This window comes from Anarrhichthys ocellatus, unplaced genomic scaffold (assembly GCF_004355925.1).
Source record: "Anarrhichthys ocellatus isolate YVR2014 unplaced genomic scaffold, GSC_Weel_1.0 scaffold78, whole genome shotgun sequence".
Lineage (NCBI taxonomy): Eukaryota > Metazoa > Chordata > Actinopteri > Perciformes > Anarhichadidae > Anarrhichthys > Anarrhichthys ocellatus.
Window position 1 is genome coordinate 1,084,273 of NW_022280108.1, and position 19,455 is coordinate 1,103,727.

A 19,455-nucleotide genomic window follows, 5' to 3' on the forward strand; every position below is an offset into this window, starting at 1 on the left:
CCAACGGACCTTATTATAGAAAGAATTGGCGGTAGTCAATGGCGATTATTTTTTTATCCCGTTTGAATTGTGCCGTGAATCACACACGTGATGTTTGTCAATCTAAGATACTTTTGCACGTCTTGAAAGTGGCACTTTGTCTGGAGTTCTATGGAGTATTATGCTGGTAGAGAACTCGTGCTGGTTGTTATAAAAGCAGATAGCTGGAGTAACTACATAAACATCTCATTATATTATCTGCAGACGTTTGCCATCCCTGCATTTCCTGTTTTGAATAATGAATATTCTGGTAATAATGCGCTTGTGGGAAACTCATCAGATCCAGATTCTGTCAATATATTACAATATGCATCAATACACGTAGCATTTATCAAGACTGTCAGTGCAGCAATGCTGATCTCGGATCATCGACACACATTTCATAGGATTCTCTCAAAGGCTGATCCAAGATCGGCATTCCTGCCCGACAAGAGCCTGATGAATGTTCGCTATGTTCTCCCATATTTGTATAGTTGTGTTACAGTATAATCAGCTCCGACTCAGACCAGCTCCACCTTGGAGTTGGGGTAAACGGCCACGACGTCGTAGCCCTCTGGGGGCTGGACGCGGGCCATAGCGTGGGTCTCACAGTACAGATTGTCCTCGATGAAGAAGTAGCCTCTCTGCTTAAGGTTGACGCCACAGTCGTCGCACGTGAAGCACTCGGGGTGGTAGAGCTTGTCCCTGGCCTTCACGATGGTGCCGCTGGAGGGGGAGATGGAAGAGCATTAGACTTGTGAAGACAAAGAGAGATGCATGAATCTGACTGGTTTGGTGAGTCTGGTGATGCTACATATGTTTTCCCACTTTGATCCTAGACACTGCCTGAATTGTCTTTAAGAGTTTTGTTTGGTCATTAGCCGTGTTTCCATTAAAATGTCACTTTTTAGCAAACTTTTGAAAGAAAGAAATGCATATTGGGAATGTTTTCTTCAACTGTTTTGAAGCGAATAAACTGCTACAGTCTGGTTGCCGCTCCACATGCTCATCGAAGGGGCGTTTTTGAAGCAGGCACGTCTGTGGTGACGCGTCTCAGTGTGATCGGCCGCTTACAGTAGAACACTATGGGGTTGCATTGCTTAGAGGGATGAAAATGTGGGAATGCGTGATTGTGAAATGACGCAAAGACACGCAAACTGCCTTATAAGTAGTGTACGAAACCCCTTGATTGACACTTGAGAGGCAGTATTTGCAAAACTTTTACAAAGAATATGAATAGCGAGTGTGAAAGATGGGCATACTTGTTTTTTTTGTGGCCTTATTGTTGACGACATATATATATATTTTTTTATGTTCCTGCAAAGCCTTATTGCCTTGGCTTGCAGGCATGAAATCCTGCATATTAAGTACTGAGTATGCTTAAGACTTCAGTGTGAACACAGGAGCACCAGGAAGGGAGGACCTCACAATTACCACCGGGTATTTTACACTCTACCTTATAAGGAAGCAGTTTTTAGGGCGGTGCCTTCAGGACAAAACATAACTTTAAAAGGAAGTAAGTGATGATGAATTGCTTGTGACTGTTGTTCCTTTAACTTTCCATAATCTTTGCTCATCAGGAATTATCATACTTTATGGCGACTATATAACCCTGCAAGTATTTGAATATATTTAATCATAGATCATCGCTGAACAGTAAGTATTTATTCTGCAGGCTGGCTGCTGATCAACACTGGTGCATTTAGAAGTTTACTGCTTCACACGCTTGTGAAGGGCGTTGTTCCCAATAAGATTTTCCTCTCTGGACTGGGGACTCGGGCCAGCGACCATTCCATCATAAGCCTGCTTCTTTCTTTAACCACCTTCCCCATCTAACCACACGCCTCGCAGGATAAACACTTGACACAGAGCCCTGCACTTGTTTAAAAAGCTGTAAAATGCTCTCAGGTCATAACAGCCTGATTGTGCCACACACGCTCCCACAATGCCCTCTTGTTAACGAGTAAGCCCATGACATCACTGCTCACCTGCAGCTGCTTTTATAGATGGGGGGGATTACCGGTGCATTTGGTTACTTTGGCAGAAAGGTGTTTGTGTATGTATGCACTGGTGTGTATGTGCGTGGGAAAAGGGTGTGGAGGGAGGACAGCTTGGTTTAATCATTAAAGTGATGAATGGGAATCAGTGTTCCTGAGTTCTTGTTGCTGCAGGTAGAGCTGCACAAGTTAACCTCTTTGTTTTTAGAGTCTGTGGAGAACTTTCACTCACCTCACAAAGTTCAACTTTTAAACTTTATGACCACAAGTGGAGCGATAAACCAGACAGAGGCATGTAATCTCCAGTTGGCGATAATTTAACAGCAAATCTGATAATAAATCATTTATATTTTTTACGTATTTCATTACTGCATCTTCAGTAGTCTGTAATTGTAGATCACAGGCACCATAATTTGAAAGCATTAAGTTTTATGCTGTGATATGTAATACCCTAAAGAGATTACTCTATACCTTGGTGTTGAAAGAAAAAGCTAATTGAAACATTTCTAAAATAAACCTTTAGGATATATTGAGTCTTAGCACTTCAAGACCAAAAGAAGTGGTCTCTGACCAATAAGACACAATCACATACTTATTCTTTGCGATGTCACTATACTTACACAATGCCATTACAGCAGCGTGTGCACTGGGGTAGCTTCTGAAGACCAGACATGGGGCTAGGGATGGGGCTTCCCAGTTTGGGGATTGGAGACCTGACCGGAGACTTTAAGTTTCTCATTCTGTCTGTTGGGGACACACCTAGAAAAAAAACAAAAAACAACAACCACAGAATAAATACGGGAACTTTGGAAACTGCACCATAAACCATGCAGACGGCATATCTTACAAATGAACATGCTATAAATGTACAATAGAATACCAGGCACTTTCTCTCTAGGGCCACTAGATTCCAGGTATTATAAGTAATAAGGTAATTACATAAGGTAATATAAAACACTTCATTCAAACTCAAAAACGAGTAGTGATGTAAGCAGACATTCAGCTGGAAGCTTTCGAATAAGGCAAGTCGTTCAGTCTTGCCAAAAACAAAATTAAACTCTCAAAGCTTACTGCCCGCTTAGCAGCAGCTGAGTTGCAGCGACGTACTCAGCTGTCTTTGTTTGTAATGGTACAAAGAACAAACACACCATCCAAAACAATAAAAGTGAGGCACAGAGCAGCGGCTGAGAGGCACGTTTTTAGTCGCAAACTGTTACCACCCCCCCACGGTGGGTGCAGAGTAGCAGCTAGGGGTCGGCGATGCACTCAGCAGTGGGGTGGTTAAGAGTAGAGAGGGAGGAGTCAGTGGGCAGTCGATGGCAGAACAAAACAAGGAAATAAAAGGTCTTTTGAGGAAGTGTGAGTCACCGCAACCACAAAAGGGTCCTTGGGCATCCAGCAATAACTGGGAACCCAAAATATTAGGCAGTCTGCTGCAGCAGAATGTGAGATTAGCGGTGGACAGACACACTCACTAACTAATACAACCGATCGCATCATCCTCCTGGCGAAAATAATAACACTCTAGCAACGTACCTGAACACAAGGAGAGTATCTATAAACAGACGAGCAGCCACACAGGAATCATTTAACAACGCTCAACCAACCACTTGAGAAAATACAATAAACTGGTTTTGCAAGTTTCACTCCGGGAGACAAATGGTCGCTTTTTCCCTGGCAAAAAAGTTAGTGTTTCTAATTTAGTGTTTCTGTCAGGCTCAGTAACCTTGTTGCTTGCTTTCACAAACAGGATGTTGCCACTTGTCCTCTTCCTCTCCATTGTGTTCGTCTACAAGAGATTTATGCTTTCTCTTTTTACTTTCCAGTGGCACGCTACGTAAAATCGAAGAACAAAATACTGTCGGCCTTCTACAATCTTCACGGTGGTCTCAAAATGTACGCGGTGATGATTCATTGGTGTGAAAATGTTGTGCATAGCACACGTAAGTTTTGTTTTAGCCACTGAATTAGTGGCGATCAAATCCAATCATTAAGCGTTTAGTTTTGCCTGACTGGAATGCATTAAAAGGGGCATATCTGGATATCTGGAGCCCCTCCCGTAGTTTACAGGTGCACCACGGTAGATCAGCGGTGCACACCCGTGAACGGCACTATAAGACTTCCTTTTACTGATGATGTGCCAGCAGAGGCTGTTCAGGCCAACAGGCCACCTATCTGCCACTAACACAGTCTAATTAGCTCCCATCTGGCACCTGACTCAAAGCACTTTCCATCCCTCAGTAACAGTTAGCCTCTGACTGCTCCATGGTGTGTTTAAGAGCCGACATTAGCCGGGTATGTTATTTCTGGGATTAATGTCTCTATTACCTAATGATGCACTCGGATGGAAAACCTTTTTATGTGCAGCACTCTGGTGACTTTCTCACGGGGGGGACGGTTGACTAATGTAAAAAACCTTAAGACCGCAGTCAGGAATAGATACAAAAGAGCAGAATGAACGAGTGCTTGTTTAGTCTTGCTTCTACATTTTTTAACACATCGGACTCATATATTTTGCTGCCAAACTCAGGCAGACACCATTTTTTATTTGACGGACAGTGACAAGTTGGCCAATTACGACACATATCTCGCCACACGCAACATTCACGGCACGTTGTGTGTTCTGCCCCGTGACTAACATCCGCCAGACATACTGTAAAACAGACACCATCCTAACTCAAACCTGTCAGGAGCAGAATGTGGAGCCTCGGGGAATTTAAAGGCGAAAGTGAATCAGTGTCTAAAGATAAATGAACGGCTGTAACAATATCAACCGTGGTTTGTCCTTGACCATGCATGCTGCACATACTTTAGGGTTGCATTTCTCCAAGGAGTTTAAAGATGGTTTCATCAAGACCATGTGGCAAGAAAGATCATGAGAAATGTTAAAGCTTGAATGTGTCGGAAAGACAAACTTTTAATCTCATTGCAGTCTGAGAGGAACTAATGTCGTAATGCGAGAAAGAGAAATGTTGGCAGAAAGTGCTGATATGAACGAATAAAAGACATCTGATAATCCATTTAAGACTTATTATTGATTCAAATTAAAGATTTATTTTTGCTTTTGTTGCCATACCACTGTAAACCGAGTGCTTCAAAGTTTTTCCACTGTAGTTGAGACAAAACAGTGACTTCATTTTGGGCGCCCGGAGCTATTGACCGGTGTATTGTGAGCAAGAATATTAAACAAAAACTTGAATGGTTGCGAGCCGGTAGTGCCGTCAAAAGAACGATTCCCCTGTGCCGACAGGCAGCCGAAGGGTTAAGCCCCTCACCGCGGTCGTCACATGTTTACTCCCACTGGACTATAAAGTGCAGTGGCTTTAAATCTTGTATCTTCTCAGCTCTCGTCTTAAACCCTGTGAAATAACAACCCCCCTACTTTTCCCAGAAACCTCACATCCATAATTGAGTTGCTGTGCCGCGTGTTTGAAGGGGGGACATGACTGATGAGATGTTTACCTTCACCTATCTGAGTTGGTGGTCTGTGTGTTCTTGGCGTATCTCGAGAACCGCTCATCTGATCTACCTCACACTTGGTGGGTGTTTTGTTGGGAACCCCACGGAGGGCTTTGTACAATTCTGTGCAATTTGGACACAATACTGCACAATTAAACATGTGTTTGAAGCTATAAACTAAATGTTATGACTGTACATCAATGATGTCTTACTAAACTTTAAAATAAATGTATTTCATGGCTCAAAACACTTTTCTGGAAATACATGATGTAAGGAACAGGACAAAATAAGACATTTCACAGGATTTTCTTTTAAATAAATAACCCTGGAGTTCAAGGAATGGATGAGGTTTCACTAAAAAAGGTCACTGGAATTTTGTTTATTTCTTTTTCCAACTTTTGGAGAAACACTCCTCCGCCATGCCGGCTCCTCTCCGTCCTCCCCTTAAATTCACCTCATTCATGAAGGTGGAAATGATAAAAGATCTCTTCAGCAACAGAGCAATCCCAAATCTTCACATTTAACAGTAAGTTATTTACATTTATGTGCATTTATTTTAAACATACAGAGACAGTTAAGTCTGTAAAGGCTTAGTGTAATACCGTGACATGTTGTGGTAAAGATCTCCCTCACATTGGTACAACTTTCTGTCTTCTATCAACCTCAGGTAATATTGCTTCAAACACCCAAACTTAACATCAGTATTGTACTTTCACTCCACCCCTCTTTCATTCACACTGCTTTCCAAATCATGGCAGGGTCTGAGGAATTCTGGGTAAACTGACACTCTTGTTTGCTTTAACTTTAAAAGCCCCTGAAAGTCAACATGGCCTCTGCAGGGGCTTTCACCTTCAAAAGGGGACCAACTACTGTGATTTAAAAGCCTGACAGCAAGGTATGCATTCAACAGCAGGATGGTTTGAATTTAACCTGAGTGCTCGATTGTAAATTTGACTTGTTTCACAATAACCAAGTGACAGACTTATCAACATTTGTGGGAGGATTTCACACTCGCACAGATGAAATGACGCCACCAAACATCAACGGAGAGATTTTCTTTTAAAATGATCCCAATGTAAACCTGAGGTGTCCCCTTGTTTCATCCGGGGCTTAGCCCGTCAGTCAACCTTCAAGCTGAAAGACCACAGACAGCAGACGAAAAAGAGGGTCCTCTTTAAATCTCTTTAATCCATCAGCAGTGTCTCTCTCCCTCCAGCCCTCTTTGTCCGTCACTAGAGTCTTTCTCCTTCTTAAAGCTCTCGTGGCTTTGAGAGTGATGGTAAGACCTAAATTAAGGAGACAGTGTGTTCTGGCTGGGCTCCAGGCCTCGCTGCAGGAGCAGTCGCCGTTGTTCCTTGTGGATTATCCTGTCGGCTCAAACATCAAAGGGTAGAGACCCAGAGATGTGAGAGCCGAGCGGGAAGTTTTTACTCTGAGAGACCCAGTGATTGATTTATTCTGAAATATGAGAAATTGAGGCTTTTCCATCTGGATGGCTTTAACATATATATGTTTTGGCTATAATTTATAATTTGACCAACAATAATAATATATCATTCCAGTATCTATTTACAGTTGATTGATGAACAAAAAGTTAAGTCTGGGTTATAAAGCTGATATCAAAGATGTGATACATTATTGGGGCTATTATTCTGGGCTTCACAGGAGTGGGTTTGGCTTTTTCAAAATACCATATTGGCCCAAATATAAAACTTTTTTTTCTTCTGAAAATAACATTTGAAAAAGTGAGGGATCGATCACAAAACGTATCGTTCGTATCATATAGTCACCGATCGGATCAGCACAAGAAACGGAGCAAATTAAACTCTTAGAGTCGCTCCGATCACGTTTCTTTGCCTCCGATACCAACTGCCGATCGTCGATAAGCGATATTCGCCAATAAGGGGTCGTTTTTGTTGTTGTTTTGATTTGTTATAGTGGATTGTCTACTGCCTATGACTGAGATACACTCATCAACATCAGAGAAGGAAGTGTGGAGATTGGATAAAGTGCGGCGGACATTAAGACAATCACCGTCCACCGAAAGTGGAGTCGACCGACCCCAGGAGGAGAGGGAGGAGAGCCAAGATGGAAGCTAAGCTAACCTAAGATGGAAGCTAAGCTAACCCAGCTAGGAACTAAGGCTACTCTACTACCAAGCCCTCTTGTTTTTTTGCTGCTGTTTACATTCCTCCTAATGCAAGTTCAAAAACTGCACTACAGGAATGCACTCCTGATTATGTTTTGTAATGAAATGAAATGATCCTTGAATGCAAATCTTTGGAAGGAGATTCTCTAATTTAAGAGAATTAAGAGTATCCATGGATGACTATATTCATTATGGAAAAGGTTACTGAGCATCCTGCAGCTTCATAAGTTCACAGCTGGTAAAACTCCACTAACAGTAAGAAGGATTCAGACGCCTCAGTGTTGCTGAGGTTAAGAGAAACATTGATAATAAACAATCTGTGCTAACAGGTTATAAACCCACTTCTTTGAGGTCCAGGCTATTTCCGCTATCACATACCAACACTTGGCTTATAACAACGACTTTCCCAACTTTAGCTCTGCTTCGTGGTAAACATGGAACCTGGACGGAGTGTTTAGTTCAGAGGATTAGCTGCTGTCAGCATCACATGACTCCCCCTCAAAAGCTGGAATGCTGAGCGGTCAGAAGGCAGACAGGAAAACCATATTTCTTACTTTATTGTCCTTTTGTGAAGTTGTTTTTGCAGTAAATTGCCAAACCAAAACTTCCCCCCCATGTTCATCCGTGTGTGAGCTATTTAGAGCGCTTAATCTTTCTCCGTCTCTTCTTTTCTTTTGTTCCCTCTCGCTCTTCCTCTCTCTCTGTCCCTTAACCTCGCCATCTGTGTCTTTCTATAAAAGGAAAACTATGCCAGTAAGACTGAGCAGAGGAAAAACAGTGAGAGAGGAGCTCCCTGAGCAAGATGCTCCTCTGGCAGGAATCATAGGAGGAAATATTTACTCTTAACTAAACTTCCACCGTATGTGTATATAAAAAGAACTTGAGTTAAGAAAATAGTTTGAGAGAATTGCTTTGACGCACACAGGCGTACTCAGTTTAATTTAATCTGCTCAACAGTGTTCGTCATTTCAACTTTTATAGTCTGTTGACCGTAGAGTGTTGTAGTCAAGACCACCTAAACCAAAACCTAGTCATGACCCAAACCAGCGTGTATCCAAACAGACAAGACCAAGACTTTGAAGGGTTGTGACTGAGATAAGACCAAGACTTTGAGGGCTTGAGACTAAGTCAAGACCAAGACTTTGAGGGGTTGAGACCCAGTCAAGACCAAGACCAAGGCAGGTTGAGACCAAGTCAAGACCAAGTCTTTGAGGGGTTGAGACCCAGTCAAGACCAAGACCAAGGCAGGTTGAGACCAAGTCAAGACCAAGTCTTTGAGGGGTTGAGACCAAGTCAAGACCAAGACTTTGAGTCTCACAATTCTCAAGTACTGAAACGCTGTCAGCTGAGTCTACCAAAGTCACAATAGCTGGCTTTATATTATTACAGAATAACAGAAATACAACATCCTCAAAAGACATGATTTGGTCGGTGATGTGCCAGCGATCGTTTTTTCCAGTTTAATTTGGCCTCTTTTTAAAAAAAAAGATTTGTTTTTTGCACATGATGCATCATCTTTTGAGCCAATTAAAATTTATTTTAAGTTTTCAAGTCTTCTTTCAAGATAATATTTTTGTGTTATGTACAGTAGTTCGGCCAATAGAGTCATTTGTATTTTCAGCTTTGGGTTTTGGAAATTGTGTTAAGGATCTTGTGATATTTTCTGACATTTTATAGATGAAACGATTAATCGATCTTTCTCAAACCTCTATCATTACACACATGTAAGCCTCCACACAGATATCCGTACCTCCATCCTCCGCCTCAAGGATTCCCTGGAGGTATTTGAAGGAGCCGGACTGTTTGGGTGCAGAGACGGGCACCTCGTAGTCCTGCAGCATCTTGTAGACGTCTGAATGTGGGTCGAATCCATTACGACCCCCAGGGGACTGTGTGGGAGACTCTGGGCTGAGAAAGACAAGGGAGGGAAGATACAGTATTATTGTACTGCAATCTAATTAATGAGAATTAGACAGTTTAGCATTCTGGCTCTGGGTCCAGAGCCCATGGACTTTAAGACTATCTTGCAAATATTATCTTTTAGTGGTCATTATTAGTTTATCTGCTTGTTTTCAGTTTTATCAATCATGGCCGAAATAACCTCTATTGCTGCTTTGGGTACATGACAGAACATCATCCGGCGGTGCTCGGTGAATCTCACCGATCCATATTCACTGGATCTAGCAAGTCACATGTCCACTAGTTTACTACAGTTGTAAAAACCCAAAATAAAACAGATAAAAAGGGATGCCAAAATAACTACAAAATAAAGAAGATTTGGAAAAGTCTGGATTCATGCTTTGTTAGCAATTCGAGAAGCAAACAACTTTTAAAATGCTTGTTTTCTGAATGAAGTTCAGATCAATAAGTTTAACCCTCAACAATTTATTTTAGTCATAAAGTAAAGACAACAAAGGCGCTAAGGTTCTGACTACAAGTAATTGGGGTAGTTTGGTTTTGTCTTATTTCTGGCATCAAATTTGGCCTCTGTATTGGTTGACTTTTATCAGGTGGTGTCCTGATGTGATGTTTGAGCTAGAGAGGAATTAGAGCAGCTGAAGTAACCTAAACAAAAAGATAAAAAAAGAACAGATGACAGATGCCAGACCACCAAAGAAAGAAAGGAAAACTGAGATGGAAGAGACGGATGCACGTTAACATGTGAGTCCACAGGCATGAAGTCTTAAATCACAACAGCTCTGCGCTGTGGAATCTTCCCGCTCACTCATCCATCAAGTTTTCCCAAAGCTAACGGGACGGATCCCGTTCACTCGATACACTGAAACCTCTGGGAGATGAGCAGGACTGCTGACAGACGTGTTCAAATACTGGCACGCTTAAACAGCACGTTTTCCTCTGGACTCCCTTCCAGGAGTCTGAAGGAAGCGCTTCACTGCATTGTGTGTGTGTGTTTGTGAGAGAGAAAGTCTGAGCTGGTGAAAATACAACTGAGTGAGAGACATAAAGAAAGAGACAGTAGAGTATGGAGAAAGTGTCTTTGCATGCGTGTGGGCCTCGTCCGGATTACCAGTCCGGTCCTGGGGAACTCTGGGAATCTTCACAAGGAGACTTAACACACACATTTATTGCCCACTCGAGGGGAAGCACCACAACGAATCGTCCAAAGTGTCTTGTTCTGTGTCTGTTAGACCAGTCATTCCCAAAGACCAGGCCACAGGAGATTTTATTTGGCTCGTCACGATAAATTTTGTATTTCTTCCATGAGCTTTTATTTATTTATTTGCAGAACATCTTTGAGCCACATGAGAGAGCCTGAATGTTCGTATTGTTAGAATAATTGTATGAAAAGAATAAGACAGCATAATTATATGTGTGATACAAGGTGAAGAAACATGTACATTTCCAGATTTTCTATTACGAGCCCTACAGATCAAATAGAATAATCTACTAATTTTGTCAAAAAAATAGACTGTATATAAGAAATGCACATAGTCATCGTGACGTTACCTATTGGTTTCTGGACTGACGTTTTTAAGCCTAAGTTTTGGCGATTTGGCAACCGCCATCTTGAATTACGGCCGCCGCCATCTTGAATTACCGCCGCCGCCATCTTGAATTACCACCGCCGCCGCCATCTTGGCTTTTTTGCAACCGATGAACGGAAGTGACCATATTTGGATGGCGACCAGAAGGTAGACCTGGCCAGGTAGAGAGAGCGCAAGTACAAGACCCTTCCTGCATTGGATTCACTCTTCAGAACCGGGGTATTCGCCTGGTCAAAACATTAAATGGAGGCGTGACTTTGGACCCATTTGTTTACATTTCATTCTCTCTGTGCTTCCTTTGATCACCTCACCTATGAGTGGCGCTGAGGCTGAGGCCTCCCATCTTGCTCGGCAGAGATCGGTCTCCATTGCTGCCGTTGTGATAAAGTCCTGCTGGGTTGTTGTACTGAGCGTGCCCGTTGCCGTTCCCGTAACCGTAGCTGTGGCCGTTGTTGGGTCTGGAGTGTCCGTTATTCAGGTGAGTGGGCTGGGGTGTCTGCTGGTACTGGAGACCCTGGGGGGACTGGGGTGTCTGCTGGTACTGGAGACCCTGGGGCGACTGGGGTGTCTGCGGGTACTGGAGACCCTGGGGCGACTGGGGTGTCTGTGGGTACTGGAGACCCTGGGGGGACTGGGGTGTCTGCTGGTACTGGAGACCCTGGGGGGACTGGGGTGTTTGCGGGTACTGGAGACCCTGGGGGGACTTGGGTGTCTGCTGGTACTGGAGACCCTGGGGGGACTGGGGTTCAGGGGTATACGAAGGTTTGCGACTGGAACCGCCATATCCGCTGGTGATGGGACGGAAATTCTACAAAGAAAGAAGAAAAAAATAAATGATCACAAGATATCACCTGTTAATAGTATGGACAGCCTTTAAAACCAGACAAACATGGACACAAAGGTAAAAGAAGAGCATGTTGCATCAGATAAATAATTACTAATGCTAGGAAGAAAAAAGGGTAATGGGCCCATTACAGAATAAGCCATTATGTTTTGGTTCAGGAAATGAGAGTGAAAAGAGAAACAATCCCAGAGGAGCCCCGAGTAGAAAACCACAATTCTTCAAAGGCGAAAACAATGGTTGTTCCTAAATGAGGCTTTGCAGCTGAGAGGATTGAGAGAGAAAAAGCTTTTTCCACATAATTTCTGAAGTTTCCCTCTTTAACAGCAAGGCTTGTTAAGAAGGAGCTGGCGTTAGATGTCCTGCAGATGTTTCTGTCAAAACAAATTAACTTGTGTGGTGTAAATATTGAGAAAAGTTTTTTCCCTGGCTGCTTCCTTTATGGATTGAAGAGTTTATAGAAGCTGACAGAGCCGAGATACCGTGAAAGATTGAATTATTATTATTATTTTGACGTGCTGGAGCAGACTTTCTACATTCTTGCCACACAGATGTTCAGCTGGAGCTGTTTGGAAGAATCTGCTGGATTAATGCAGGACAGATGCACAGGCACCTTACACCACTGGACACTCAGTGTCTCTCAATGCCATAGACTGTATAGAAGAAGTGGACGTTGTCACTGCGACGTCCCCCATTGGTTTGTGGACGGCTGTTTTGAAGCTGTTTTTGTCCGTCACCATCTTGGTTTTTGGCCTTAACCGTCATGGTTTTTGGCCGTCGCTATCTTGGTTTGTAGCTTTTATCACCATGGTTTTGAGCCGCCTCCATCTTGGTTTCTGGCCGTTGCCGTCTTGGTTTTTGTTTTTTGGCCGTACCCATGCTGTCGTCATCATGGTTTATGGCTGTGGTTGTATGGTTTTTAGCCTTCACCATCTTGTTTTTTGCAACCAGGAGCGACAGTAGAGGGTGGAGCTAAGTACAACCGAACGCTGAATAAGACATTTTTAGATAGCCCCTAAAGCATCCCCTGCTTTATGGTCTGTTTGACTCTAAATGGACCATAATTTACTAAAGGAACATCATGCTGTATTGAAGAAGACTTGAAACTAGAGATTGAGACCATAAACTCATGTTTACAATGTTTACTGAGGTAATAAATCAAGAGAGAAGTAGAGTCATTTTCTCATAGACTTCTATACAACCAGAGGAGTCGCCCCCTGATGGTCAGTAGAGAGAATGCAGGTTTAAGGCACTTCTGCATCAGCTTCACTCTTCAGACTCGACCTGCTTTCTGCCGAGGTCAACGCCCTTTTCATGCATTAGCTCCACAGTGACATCACTGAACCTCTCGGTGTTTACCACAGCTATCAGCCCACTTCAGTGATAACGCTCACTGCCAGCCCGGCTCGTCCGTCTCAGAGGCTGAACTTCACAGATAAAGTTTTATTGCACGGCTTGCAGTGATGTCACCACCTCTCATAGTGTTTTGAATTTTCCCAGATAGCCGGCCGTTCTGATAGACTGAACAGGGCTGCGCATTATCATAACTACAAGGCTATAAACATTTTTAGCTGAAACAAAGTGACTTGTTTACAAGTTAAGCAATGCAGCAGGATGGGAAACAGTTGGACTGTTGAGCCACTGGAATGAGTGTGAGGTGCATGTGTGTGACTGTGTGTGTTTTGGGCTAGCTTAAAGTGCCTTAACCGCAGGAGGTGGAGGTTCACAGCTTCTCCAGACAGGACCCCTGTCACTTCAACAGATGGGTCTGCTGCATGTCATCGTGTCCTCGGCCCTCGCATGGACCACACACACACACACAAACATGTCCTGACACACACAAACACACAGGTCTTCTGTAATCAGCACTTTTCAGTCCTCCTCTACACCAACGAGCCCACAACCTGACCCTGTCATTGTCCCGCCTCCTGTAGTTAAGACGGGGTGACTTTGGAGGAATTTAAAACCACATCTTCCCACTCTTCCCCGAAAAAGATAGATGAATCTAAAAACCTTCACAGCAAAAACACACCAGCAGATAGCCGCTCGTGGTTAAAGTTCATGTAGCTTCTCTTCCAGAGCCAAACCCTCAGAAACACCCAGCTCTATGTGGCTCTGTCTCAGAGTAAACCAGAAACTCTGAAGCCTGAAACCAGATCCTTCTCGATATCTTTAGCCCTATTTGCACAGATGGTGGACCTCATGTGATCTTAATCAAAGGTTCCAGAAACCTCTGTGTTTTGTGGACGTAGACGGACTAACGACGTGATAAAATCACTGATTCCCTCACATACATTTGCACCAGGTCTCACTGATATTTCTGATGCATGTCCTGATCTAGCAATGCATCCTACAGAGGAAATACATCTTGATATATAGCTGATAACTTTACCCTCCTTCTATCCACACTGAAGGTCAACTGAAGATGTGGCCCTGGTGCTGGACTTATCTCCCTACTTTCTGTACCACCTTACTACCCAAACATCTCCACCCTTCCTTTAAAAGAACATTTCTGCATGCGTTTAAACAGGAAAAGATGGGTGGATTTGAAAAAGTGGCCTTTTGAACTTGAGAAATCTTTATTTCACAGCTAGATTCATCTCCTTCGTTTCCTGAGAACAAACCCAGAGGTGGAAGGGGGAAGTTCTTCAGAACAAATCTCTGTCCCGACATGTGTTCTAAGTATTGAGAATCCATTATTCATTTCTCATATATATATTAAACCTGCAGATATCAATCAGTACAATAACTGTAGGACTGTCGGGCGAGCTTATTCATGTCTGTGTTGACAGAAGAAAGGAGTCGAGTGGAGGAAAATCCCTGAGTATATTGTGTTTCATGCTCCTGCAGTGGCATGACAGTGACGACATTTCATTTATGACTCCTAATCTGTACAAACATAATATGTAGAGGAGGACAGGTAATCGCACGCTGACGTTGATATACGGACAAGATAAAAAAAACATTCCCGTCCTTTGTTGACCGGAGGGGAAACTGTCCTGAAGAAGAAATCAAGTCAGTTTTGTTTACGTAGCCCCAAATCTCAAAATGAATCACATCTGGGCTCAACGATCTTAGCAGCACACAACATCCTGTTGACCTTATTCTTTGCCTGAACTAGGGCGCTTCTGCGGTCCATCATTTTGTGATCTTACTTTACCAGCGTTACCAGCTTTATCATCCTTTATTTGTAGTCAAAACAGTTTAAAGTTAATATGAGCAGCTTCACTTCTTTATCTCCGACAGAAACTCAACATAACAAGGCTGTTGAAAAAGTCCATCTGTGTGATCAACTATTTCCTAATGTCTCTCTCTTGAGCGTGGCTGCGGAGAAAGGAGAAGGAGATCCAAGCGCAGTAACTATTTATCAGAAGCAGCGTTGTCTACTTCTATACATGCACATAAATACAGGCTGCCATCTGATTTCACTGACCTGTTTTACAATGTTGACCAAGCGTGGCTAATAGTTCGGGATGACAGGAAGCCAAAGAACAAAGAAAGACACAAAGGAAGCCGGGAAAAAGGAAGAAAGTCGGCTGTTGCGCATGTGCATTTACCTCCGTGTAAACTAAAAAACGTCATTATGTTTAACTGAGGAGCATTCAGCCAAGAGGCACCAAGGTCATCTTTTCATCAACCTGACTTAAAGTTACCCTGATTAAGTCAACAACGTTGTTTTCATGCACTGATCAATTTTGCAATTTTAGGCGCTTTTGCTTCAATAACACGTCTTCTTTCAAACTAGTGGAAAGAAAACATCCAAAATACACATTTAGATGTTTATTTCACTACTTTGTCTATTTGTGTCTGTAAATTTCTCTTAAATTCACCAAACGTTACCATTAGATAATGCCTCATTTGCACCATTTCAGTAAACTTGAAATACAAAGAATAATTGTCTTAATGTAAGTAATGAACTGGGGAAGTTTCATGTTGATATCTATTAGATTATTTTTTTACCCTATTCACCTGTAGTGTCTAGTCCTAATAAGGGCTCAGTTAACAGGGAGGGGGAGGAGAAAATAGTGCAGGACCTTAATTGAAATCATATGCCGAGGACCTCGGCCTGCCTGCCTCACCAGACACACACATTCATGATTCACACACACACACACACACACACACACAACTCCGTCCTTTTCTGCCTCCTGCATGGTTTAATCCCCCTGGACCTTTCGAAATTAAGCTTTTCACATGGCGCTCTGCACCACTAACCAAACACAAACCAGCCCTTTATGGCTCCCTAGGCCTGGCCCCGGGTGCCTCTCTGGGAGGACAGACAGACGGGCCAGAGACGAAGTAACAGAGAGCTGAAGTTTTGGGGGGGAGAGAGAGAGAGAGAGAGAGAGAGAGAGAGAGAGAGAGAGACCGGAAAATAGTAAGAGTTTCAGGGCTTCTGGCCATGAGCCCGTCTGAGAGGAAAGAAATGCTGCGATGAAATCTACTTAAAATGTGATGCATTTTATCAATTCACTCTGTAAAATACAGCTTATAAGAAACTTTTACCTCCATAAGTCACTGCAGGGTTGAGTTAAATTCTCTACGATGGAGCTAATTGCAGCATTAAAGCACAGCCTGGATTTTAATATATTAATAGATCTCTTTTATTTTGTGGTTGTTAACCGTCAGTTAGCATAAAGTTAGCGTGGGAAGCTAAGACCAATAATTTCACACAACCTGGATCCAAAATCACATACCATGCACCGAATACTATAATATGTGTACTATTGTTATACTTCTGTGTGAATAGACAGCGATCTTGTAATACAGCTCGCTAAGTTGAATCACATTAAAGCGTTACAGAGCTGTCGGCCACTGTCTCTAATGAACGTTGCTGGAGGATCTGGGTCTGTCCACGGTGGACCGGTCTCTGCTGGAGGAGTTTCTGGTGAACCTGCATGATTTCATCTGATTTCACCAGAATCCGACCCGGTGGCTCCGATGACGAGCATTAATTAAGAATAACTCTATAGAAATAGACCATCTTCTCTCTGATGGTCTCTTTACTGATGGAGGTCTTATAGAGGACCAGGATCAAACTGAGACTGGTTCAGAACCAGTTAAAAGTTCCTTGCAGTAACTTTTTTTTAAAGTGATGTTGCGACACAGCAAGTAAGCAACAATAACTTTCTCCATTTTCCTTCCTCTCGCTTTGTTCCCCAAAAGTCCAGAAGACGGCCCAGAGACAGGCTGTTATTACAAATCTTCTGAATGTTAATGAGTCTGGCCGGGTTCAGTCTCTCACTGACCCTGTCCACTCCCCAGCCCGCTGACAGCCAAGCGGAGCAGGGAGGGCTCCATTAGTAAAAACCCAAAGACTGCTTTGGACATTTCTGGGGATTACTGGCTGATTAGTGAACACAAACAACCAAATAAGTGGGGTCAGAGGTCTGTGATCTAAAAGGCCGGCTGTGTGAATGAATGTGGAGCTGTTAAAAAAGACTTCCCAGCAATGCTAAACTGGTCTCTGGCAGAGGATTAAGTAGCAGTGGACCCAGTAAACATATTTTGGCAACCAATGAGAACACTCTAAACCCTTTTAATGGCCCCTTATTGTTTTATACTCAGCATCTTTATGGTTGTACATGTTTATCCAGTCTTTGCACGAAAACTGGCCACACTAAGCATAAAACGTGCATCTTTGACGAATTAAGTTAACAACTATCATATGTTTTTAAAGGCAAATTACTTTTAATTTGTCTTGTCCATTCACAAAAGAAATTTGGATCATGCACACAATTCTTTAAAATATTTTTTGACTGAACTCAAATTAAATTCCAAGCAGTGAAGGAATTACAGTCTGCAAGTCATGCGAGGACTCCATCTGTCAGCTCCCGTTAATGTTGGCGTGGAGAAACCTTGAGAAACCACGTCTCCTGGAAGCCCGGTGACGTGTGTTCCAGATCAGCTTCCTCATTCTTTCCACAAGGCCGTAGAGCTGGGCCACAATAGATATCACTTTAATAACAGGCCATGAATGGCATTACTTGCCAAAAATCTGTTTGGCTTCAACACTGACCGACAGGCCATTCCCACCTACTTGAAGCTGCCACTGAGTAAATGTAAGGTTGAGTCAGTAACTGTTGGTATCGCTTTACTTCTGCATTAAAACGGTTTCAAGAGGACGAGCGACAAATGTACAATGAGATGACCATTTACAATGTTTCTCTTTCTCTCTGGGGAAAAGAAAAGTGATATTATGTTTCAGCAGCTCGAGCCACGAGACGTTATTTCATCGAAGGACATCTCGCAAAACCTGATGTAATTTCCATCTTTTAAAGTGATAATTTGCGTATTTGATCGCTATCACTTTAACTCCGCTATCTGACAAACTCCCTGGATCAGATGAGGTCAGGAGCTATCAAACGAGGAGATAACAAACCTCTCAGAACAAAGAGAACTGGAACGACCAGATTCTGAAGACGTATTCAGCCGATTGTCTTCTGGGTGTTTGGCAGCGATGTTACGTACGAGTCTTCAGGACCGGTGTTGAGAAATCCAGGAAGGTTTCTGTTAAGCGTGAATCGAGGCTTGTGTGGGCCCTTTTCACAGCAGCCATTTTGACATGTAATTGCAGGGTAAACACAGTTGTGATTAAAAAAAATAATCAATTATGGCCCTGTTTCATTTAGGTGGTTCCCTGGTATTGTGCATGCAGTAGAATGGGACCTTTATCAGTTTTATCAATTACACCTGTGTGTACCCTGCAATTACATGTCAAAATGGCTGCTGTGAAAAGGTCCTATTGTTAAAGACCAATGAAGTGGTCGACTGAAGCAGAAAAACTTTGTGAAATAATTCACAAAATAAAAACGAATAAAGTCGCAGGCACACCATCACATTCACTGCCATCTGTCTGGTTGAACCACTGCCATAGTTTAACAACACTAATATTGACCTTCCTACCATTTTGATTTGAATTATTGACCAAAGAATTGATTTACACACATTTGATGCAATACTCACAAGACAATTAGCCTACTGGCGCTAAATACAGCAGCCTGCATCACAAACTACACGGTTGAGATCATCTGGAATACTTTTGCCCGTTTTACACTCTTTCCAACAGGTTTGGTGAGCACATGAACCATAATCAGTCCTTTTTCTGAAGGTGGGCCTGACAGATAAAGTTTGAGAACCAAAGCTGTTCAGTAGGTCAGGCCCTTCAGTCTTCAATGAGGGGTTCTTTGATGCAAAAAGCTCAGATCATTCTGTGTCTCTGTGTGTGTCTGTGTGTGTGTGTCTCTGTGTGTGTCTGTGTGTGTGTGTCTCTGTGTGTGTCTGTGTGTGTGTGTGTGTCTCTGTGTGTGTGTGTCTCTGTGTGTGTGTGTCTCTGTGTGTGTGTGTGTGTGTGTCTCTGTGTGTGTGTGTGTGTGTGTCTCTGTGTGTGTGTGTGTGTCTCTGTGTGTGTGTGTGTCTCTGTGTGTGTGTGTGTCTCTGTGTGTGTGTGTCTCTGTGTGTGTGTGTGTGTGTCTCTGTGTGTGT

General features: G+C 42.9%; 1 protein-coding gene across 1 annotated transcript in view; it reads right to left on the reverse strand.

The window, feature by feature from the left end:
• Positions 1–34: 34 nt before the first annotated feature.
• pdlim4 (PDZ and LIM domain 4) overlaps positions 35–19,455 on the reverse strand; it is a 43,360-nt gene continuing 23,939 nt past the window's right edge. Inside the window, exons 4-7 of the mRNA XM_031874060.1 lie at positions 11,441–11,937; positions 9,374–9,531; positions 2,636–2,774; positions 35–744 (exon numbers count right to left, since the gene is read on the reverse strand). Coding sequence (XP_031729920.1) covers positions 540–744; positions 2,636–2,774; positions 9,374–9,531; positions 11,441–11,937 — 999 coding nt within the window. The 3' untranslated portion in view covers positions 35–539. The remainder of the gene's footprint in view (positions 745–2,635; positions 2,775–9,373; positions 9,532–11,440; positions 11,938–19,455) is intronic.